The sequence below is a fragment of the Aquarana catesbeiana genome, linkage group LG01, assembly GCF_042186555.1.
Source record: "Aquarana catesbeiana isolate 2022-GZ linkage group LG01, ASM4218655v1, whole genome shotgun sequence".
In the NCBI taxonomy this organism is placed as follows: domain Eukaryota; kingdom Metazoa; phylum Chordata; class Amphibia; order Anura; family Ranidae; genus Aquarana; species Aquarana catesbeiana.
This window is the reverse complement of record NC_133324.1, coordinates 332045543-332055027: the sequence shown is the minus strand read 5'-3', so window position 1 is coordinate 332055027 and position 9485 is coordinate 332045543. Positions and strand designations below refer to the sequence as shown.

General features: G+C 36.0%; 1 protein-coding gene across 1 annotated transcript; it reads left to right on the top strand.

Moving 5' to 3' along the window:
• Window positions 1–896: 896 nt before the first annotated feature.
• Window positions 897–1823, top strand: LOC141113272 (olfactory receptor 2D3-like). The gene has a single exon (XM_073606339.1). It carries the CDS (start codon window positions 897–899, stop codon window positions 1821–1823), a length of 927 nt encoding a protein of 308 aa, XP_073462440.1.
• Window positions 1824–9485: the final 7662 nt, after the last annotated feature.

Below are 9485 nucleotides of genomic sequence, written 5' to 3'. Positions count from 1 at the left end.
GCGCAGGATGCACAGCTGAGATGTTCACCACTGCTGAGAGAGTACACTTTGGTTGGTTGGGTTCATCAATGCAAAAGCATGCATGCATTTTCTTCAGTTAATCAGGTATATTGCATTCCAGCTGCAATAATATATAGGTCAGATATTTATTCTCTTATAACTTATACCCATTTCCATTTATTTCAGATGAACGGATACAGAAACTTAAGTAAAATCAATATCATACTACGTGGCGAGATACAAAACAAAACAGTGTGGATATGAATGAAAGGATTATTTTCCAATAAGCGAGTCTATTTATAACAGACTTAAATTGCAGTCTATGGTGGATCTAAAAATTAACATACTAATAGAGAGAGAATACCTGAATTTCTGCAATGTCATACACAAAAGAGAACATGGAATGCTCACTCGGTCAACATTCAAGCAATATTGTACTGTTATGCCAATGCCTTTTTATCATCTGCACATATTTTTAAGTGGTATTTATATATATATATATATATATATATATATATATATATATATATATATATATAAAAAATAAAATAAAAGTGTTTACATTTCTCGGGAGTAGAGGAAATGGCTGCCACAGACTGGATGAATCACAAGCATCCACGTTTATTGTAGAAACTGTTAATGGCATTCCCTGCCCTAGGACACCTCCTCAATTCTACTCCCAGTTAGAGAATGCGGAAGGCTCAGCTTTCTTCCTGCACCTGAAGGTACTGTAAAGTGGCAGTGGAGCAGTAGCTTAAAGCAGAGAGTCCTATTAATCTAAAGTTTACATTTCCAGCTGAAAAATGTTTATTTCAAATGTGTGATACACATACACAAAGTAGAACACTTTACCTCCATTCTGCCACAATACCAGCATTCTCTACCATCTCATAATCATGGACAATCATACAATAAATTATGTGTTCTACCTAAATGCCTTTGCATTTGACATAAGACTAAAAATTTTTTTTTTTGCTTTTTTTCTCATCATATTCCTTATAACAGTTATTGGGAATTTGTTTATAATTATCCTCACAAATATAGACTCTCATCTTCAGACCCCAATGTATTTCTTTCTTAAGAATCTCTCCTTTCTGGACATCTGTTACACTTCTACAACTGTTCCACAAATGTTAGTAAACCTCTTGATAAAACATGTTGCCATATCATTCCCAGCATGCATAATTCAGTTATATTTTTTTTTATCTTTAGCTGCTTCTGAATCCTCATTATTGGCAACAATGGCATATGACCGATATGTTGCCATATGTAATCCCTTAAGGTACTCAGTTATAATGAGTCGGGATGTTTGTATCCATATGGTGGTTGGTACCTGGGTAGTTGGAAGCATATATGGGGTAATTCACACTGCTAACACTTTTAGGCTGCCATTTTGTGGGCCCAAAGTGCTTAATCATTATTTCTGTGACATTCTACCCCTTCTTAAGATTTCCTGCATCAACACCTATATTAATGAGTTAACTGTCTTTGCTGTTGGTGGTTTTCTAATGATCGGCTGTTTCCTGTTAATTTGTGGATCTTACATTCATATTTTAGTTTTAGTTTTGAGTATACCAAAAGGTGGTGGACGAATGAAAGCATTTTCAACATGTGTGTCTCACCTTGTTGTCGTTCTGCTATTTTATGGAAGTGGTTGCTTTATGTACATGAGGCCAAAATCAAATCTACTGGCAGACAAGGAATGGCTCTTATCCATTTTTTACACCAGTATTACACCTCTCTTAAATCCCATTATTTATAGCTTGAGGAACAAAGATATCAGAAAAGCCGTTCGAGTAATTCTAAAACTCTCACTGATGTGAAGTCATTTCTGAATAAAAGAAGTTTATGTTAATGGTGATTGTGAGGGTGTGGACCAGTATGGATGTATAGAAATGTTATAAACTGAAGGTCAATTCCACTTTCATGGGAGAAAAAAGCAAATAAAAGAAAAATAATATAGCATGTACAATTGCAACACAAGTCATATTGAAATTAAATGTTTTTAAAAATTACCTTGTCTTTTCAATCTGCAGCTCTGTAATTTTCTGTGAAATGCAATGCAATATGGCTACCTGGAGGTGTTCTGTACACAGAATGTGTACAGAACGCCCCCCAGATATGTTATTTCCTGCTTGTGTGATTGGCTCTATTAATATAAAAGTCAGATTTTAGGCATCCCCTGCAATGTGGGCACCGACAGACACACAGGTATTCCTTCAGAATTACAAAAGGTAGGAATCTGCAACAAAGTTTGTCAAAATACTTGTAATGTACACAGATCCCCCAGGGGGATTTTTTTCTCAACAAAAGTGGAGTTACTCTCTGGCTATTTGAATAGGTTTCAATAGGTTGAGACTCAGCTCTTTTCACAAAGTGGAATGCCGCGTACACACAATCGGACTTTCCGACAACAAAACCGTGAACTTTTGTCCGAAGGGTGTTGGCTCCAACTTGTCTTGCATACATACGGTCACACAAATGTTGGCCAACAATTACGAACGTAGTGATGTACTAGACGTACTACGTGGTTTTTCAGCTCTTTAGTGCCACCCCTTGGGCTCCTTCTGCTATTTTTGTGTTAGTAGAAGTTTGATGAGTGTTTATTCGTGCTTTTCTTTTTTTGTTTTTCATTTATCGCTTTTCAGTTCGTTTCTGAATGGCTGTTCGTCAATCAGACATGTTGCGGAATCGGAGGAGATAATGTGTTATTTATTATTGGCCTTCGAGTTATTGCTTTGACATTATTTTTTGCGTTGAATAATAATGATTTGATTTGTTATATTTTCTATATTTTTGGATGTATAGAATGCACTTTTTGGTTAAGTTCTATTTGCAGATAGCATGTCTAATTTATTTTATTTTATTTTTTAATGCACAATAAAAAAATTGTGGAGAATAATACTTGGCTATGTGTTTTACTTCAAATGACAGTTTTGGAGTAGGCAGTTACATTTTATAAAATACAATGTAAAATTAACAAGGGACACCAACATAGTTGTATCTTTTATCTTAAAAACTACGGGATAGTGGTGTTGTGGTATCTTGCCCAAAAAATAAAAAATAAAGCATAATAATATTATTCTTGATATCAGTAGAAAAAAAAAAGCCTTTGAAACTTTGTTTAAAATAACTCCATCAGTATCACCAGCAAAGCAGCTTCATTATTATCCCATTAAAGAAGAAGAGAATTGTGCGCTAGACATGTGCACACTGAAATATTTTGTTTTGGAATTTCGTTTTCGTCCGAAAAATACATTTATTTAGTTACTCCCGAAATTCGTTTTTATCTATTTAGTTTTTCGTTAAAAATTACATTCGTCCGGAGCAGGAGGCGGAGCCTAGCGGAGCAGACATGCATTGTTAGAGCTCCACACCGCTGAGGAGAGAAGAGAAGGACAAAGCGGAGCCTGCAGGCTCAAAAGGTATCCATTTGAACCTTTTTGCCCCAGGGAACAAACTGTGAAAGTTTGGGCAGGAAATATGGTACTGGGAGGAAACCGTGGCAGAAATAAAAATCACCTCACAAAGAGCTCACAGGCACTCACTGCAGCTGAAGCAGCTCCAGTCACCTCACAAGATACAGCATCAGGGCGCTCTCACAGACAGAAAATGTTAAAGCAAGACTCTCCATTTGAGTCAGATACAGAACAAATCCTCTCACAAACTTCTCCACAAGCCTCCTCAGTATCCCCAGTAATATTATTACAATTTGAAAAGATGCTTCATAAGGCTTTAAAACAAACCTCAGACCAAATAACAAAAAGCCTAACCAAAGAAATAAGAGAGCTGGGAAACCGCACCGCAGCCCTAGAAATAAAAATGGATGACATTGAAATTACTACCCAAGAAAATATAACAGAATTGGAACAATTAAAAAAAGAGAATTTAATACTTCAAACTAAGCTCGAAGATTACGAAAATAGAGCCAGACATTCAAACTTGCGCATAAGGGGAATACCTGAATCTGTGACAGACCTGCAATCTACTATTACTGCTCTATTACAAGAACTAAAGCCAGATATCCCTATTGAACGTTTAGAACTGGACAGAGTACACAGAGCCCTCACAGCCAAAAAGAAAGATGGACCCCCACGTGATATAATCACAAAATTTCATTATTACAGAACGAAAGAACAAATACTAATTGCTGCAAGAGAAAAAAAGGAACTTAATTTTCAAGGACACAATTATCAAATTTTTGCTGACCTATCCCAACTTACTATTACTAAAAGACGATCCATGAAACCCCAACTAATGGAACTGCAACGCCACAACATTATGTATCAATGGGGCTTCCCCTTTTCAGTCAGATTTAACTACCAAGGTACAATTTACAGAAGCAGATCAGCAGATGAACTACAACAAACCCTTTTAAAATTAAATCTGACAGAACCCACAAGCAGCAACTCTCCCACACGCAGAAGAATGGCATCATCTTCACCTTCAGGCAGCACCCAGAAAATTTCAGAACAAAATGGGAATCATCATTCTCACAAAAGAGGCCGTTATGCCACATCATCCATGGACCAAGAAGATTCAATGGACTGACATCCTAATTCCTGATATCTCTTCATTTATTATACTAAGAGATGGTTCTCTATAAAAAACCTATATTTATAACTGAATGTAACTGCATTCTGATAGTCACACACTGTGTGGGATCATGTTACATTCCAGTTATATTTCTTATTACTTCTGATTCATATAGCCTTAGAATATATAAGTGAAATAAGGAAATTCTTGTTCAGTTATATATTATCAGGTAATAACAATAGATTTATTACTTTTTAGGACAAATATGTTCAATAATCCAGAAGTAATGGAAGCTTTTTCTTTCTTTTCTTAAAACAAATATAATATTACCTAACTAGTTCCTAGAATTATGTTTTTGTTTATTCTAATCTGAAGCAATACAACCTCAATTTTATGAGTTAACATATCTAAACAGTTACATATGAATAAAATATGTAATTGTTTACTCTAAAAGGGTTAAAATCCCAAAATAATTCAAACTATCTTCATCAATACCAAAGTTATTAACAGTACCTTTCTAACTGAATTATTTAGCCTAGGGAAAAACTAACCATATACAGCCACCCTGGAATAAATAATTTCAACAAAAACTATATTCTGCACTCCAATTAATGAAACATCATTTTGATGTCTTTTGACATAGCACTTCTCTCCTGTAAGCGGAAGATCCGTGTACCCCCATTAGCCCTCCTCATTCTCCCAACCATATTATGTGGGAGTGTGACGAAGGCACTTATTCCCCTGAGAGAGATATTTATTCTCTTTCACGGGTAAATTGTGATTACTTGCAAAAAATAATTTATACAATGTATCATCTAATCTCATATGTTTTTTGTTTACTCTTTACTCCAGAATTCACTGGTTTCTTTTCTATCTATTCATCTCTTCAGTCCACACAGGTTGATCTGCGCAGTCAGCTCTGCATAACAAAAAGTAAGTCAAAACTATTTGATCTGTTGCCATGGCACCACTGAATATACTTTCCCTGAATGTTCAGGGAATAAATGTCCCTCAAAAAAGGACCAAAGCCTTCCGTACTTTCCATAACAAGAAGGCTCACATAGTATGCCTCCAAGAAACACACTTCACCAAAGATTCTACTCCAAAATATATTTCTCCTTTTTATCAACAAATTTACACGGCTTCTGCCTGTACCAAGCAAAGGGGAACTCTAATTGCATTTCACCGATCCACACCATTCACCTTATCATCAGAAATTAAAGACCCAGAAGGTAGATACCTGATACTCATGGGTTATATAATGGATACAGCAATCACGGTGATTTCCTACTACGCTCCTAACAAACAACCTACACCATTCCTCTCACATATATTACAAGTGATTAATACACACAAAATAGGAACAGTGATAATGTGTGGGGATTCGAACCAGGTCCTCCTCCCATTTCTAGATAAATCACCTTTTACACCATCCAAAATAACCTCTAGATTACCTTTTTCTCAACTTCTTTCCAAATACAATCTGGTAGATTCATGGAGAGAAAGTAACCCAATGAAAAAGAAATTCACTTATTTCTCGCACCCTCATCAAACCTTCACCAGAATAGATCATATTTTTCTAACAATAGGAATGATACCAGAAATTATTGCATCAGATATAATTCCGATTCCGTGGTCTGACCATAATGCAGTATACACTACTATAGCCTCAGCCATACCAAAAGCGCATGACCCAACGTGGTACTTACCGGACATAATGCTCAAACACCCACTACATCAGATGGCCATTGAACAAGCTTTAAAGGAATACATATCAATTAATAATACAACAGACATCTCCCCAATAACACTGTGGGAAGCTCATAAGCCTGTCTTGCGTGGTACAATACAAAGACAAATGGCACTATTTAAACGGGAATGCAAAAATCTAGCAAAAAAACTAGAACTCAATTTTAATGCAGCCTACATATCATTTCAAGATAATCCATCTCAAAGTACAAAATCTCATCTGGAAAAATCTAGATTGGAATACGATCTATTTCTCACTGAGTCAGTTGATAAATCCCTCAAACGCTCCAAACACAATTTCTACATGAATACAAACAAACCAGGTACATATGTGGCTCGGGCATTAAATTCAACTAACAAATCTTTCAAACCAATACGTTTGAAATTATCAAAAAATGTTTACACTTGTAATCCAGTTAAAATAGTCCATAAATTTCACTCACATCTTGCAACTTTATACAAGACAAACAATGAATTTAATCCTACAGAGGCTGAATCCTTCTTCTCAAAAATAACCTTACCTGAGTTATCTCAGAATCAAAAAAACAGTTTGGATGAGCCTATAACTATAGATGAAGTTGCTAATGCCATAAAAGACCTAAAACTTAACAAAAGACCAGGCCCAGACGGCTACTCGGCTTTATACTATAAAACATTCTCAGAAATACTCTCTCCCATTCTCACTGAAACTTTTAACAAACTTCTAGATGGACATTCTTTTCGGCAAGAAACACTAATGGCAATTGTTTGTATGATCCCAAAACCCCTTTCTGATGATACTTCCTGTGTGAATTATCGGCCTATCTCTCTGTTAAACCTCGATATTAAATTATTAGCAAAAATAATAGCAAAACGCCTCAATAGCATTATAGGAAAATTAATACATAGAGATCAAGTAGGCTTCATGCCAAATAGACAGGCAGGCGATAATATACGCAGGGCAGTGTTATTGGCACATATTGCTAAAAAACGGAAAATCCCTTTATGTTTTCTATCTCTCGATATTAAGAGGGCATTTGACACAGTATCCTGGCAATATATGAAATATTCATTACAAAAATGGGGTTTTGGACCCCACTTTTTAACATGGATCAAAGCATTATATAATAAACCCAAAGCCTATATAAAATATGCTGGATACAAATCTGAAGCCTTTAATATCGAAAGAGGTACCCGACAGGGTTGCCCATTATCTCCCTTATTATTTGCCCTTATACTCGAACCCATGGCCCAATACATCAGAACAAACCAAACTATAACTGGCATTGAAGTAGGAGGTATTACACACAAATTATGTATATTTGCAGACGATATATTACTTTTTCTATCATCACCACAGGTCTCTGGTCCTAACTTAATACCAGCTCTTGATGAATTTGCAGCCCTATCCGGCCTTATGATTAATCCTAAGAAATGCCTAGTGCTTAATATTTCACTCACAAACATGGAATTGATCCCGGCTAGGGCTGCACTCCCATTCACATGGGCAGAAAAATCAATCCCATATCTTGGAATTCATTTAACAGCATCTCATTCTGACTTATTCTCAACCAATTATCCTCCTGTATTAAGACAGATCACAAATCTAATAAAACAATGGTCGCAACTTCCTTTATCCTGGATAGGGAAGATTAATGCAATCAAAATGACTATTCTACCCAAATTGCTTTATCTATTCAGAGTCCTCCCTATTCCAATTCCTTCCTATTTTTTGAGAATAGTACAAAAAAGAGCAACTTCGTTTATATGGGGCTCTTCTAAACCACGTATACCTATACACACACTACATCTTCCCAAAAATAAAGGAGGCCTGGGATACCCTAATTTTACTAACTACTACAGAGCAGCACATTTGGCCAGTCTGTCCAAATACCATGCAAAACAGGAAATCCCATTATGGGTATTTATAGAGGCTTCAGAAAATGACCCTCTATTAATATCAAATTTATTATGGCTTGATCCTAAAGACCGCTTTAAAATTCATAATCCCATAACCAAACACTTCTTATCTCTCTGGGATAAACTAAAAACCAAATATCAGTTACAATCTCCACACAATCCTCTCCTTTCTTTTATCAGAAATCCGGCCTTTTATCCGGCATGGATCTACCCAAATTCTTTTAAAGCTTGGACAACATCAGGCATTCAGACACTAAATGACTTCATAGCATCTAAATCATTCCTTTCATTCCCATCGATTAGAGAAAAATATGATCTACCAAACTCTGAGATATTTAGATATCTCCAAATCAAAAATTTCTATACACCATTCCTAAAGGGGGATACACCATTATCCCAATTATCCATTTTTGAATCAATCTGTACAAAAGATCCATTTGCTAAAGGTACAATTTCATCACTTTATAATCAATTATATGGAGTAGCAAATCTTAATAGACCCTCTTACGTTCAGAGGTGGGAGGAGGACCTGGGACGAACTTTAGAAGACACGGACTGGTCTAACATATGGCTCACATCTAAGTCATCTTCACCCAACATCTTAGCACTGGAGACAAATTATAAAGTCCTAACTCGCTGGTACCTTGTACCCACTAGAGTGGCAAAATATTCACCTAATACCTCAGCTCTTTGTTTTCGAGGATGCCCAGAAATAGGTACATATTTACACATATGGTGGACGTGCCCAGTAATCCAAACCTTCTGGAAGGAAGTCTTCGTGATTGCATCTAAAATATTTAAAAAAATAATACAACCAGATCCATATTTAACTTTACTTAATCTAAAACCAGAATGGTTAACACTCTCTCAATTCAAACTTATGATCCAACTAATAACGGCTGCAAAACAAACAGTGGCCAAGGCATGGAAATCTCCTACATTGGTACTAGCAGAAACAATTCACAGAATGAATAATACAATGTCCCATGCTAAGATGGTAGCCATCGATCAAAATCAAATTCCAAAATTTGAAAAACTTTGGCATCCTTGGATAAAACAACAGTTCCTGTCAAACTTCAATGACTCTGTCCTGTTGCCATGGTAACAGATTAAATGACTTACAGAGACACCCATTCTAAGGCTTCAAAGAGAACTAAAAAGAATAATAAACTAACGAGCGGGACAACCTTGTGGACCATACCTCTACCTTTCAACCCTTTTTCTTCTTTCTCTTTCCTTTTCTCCACCCTACGATTAAAGCTCATTATCAGAATTTATTTGACCTATATACACTCTACTTG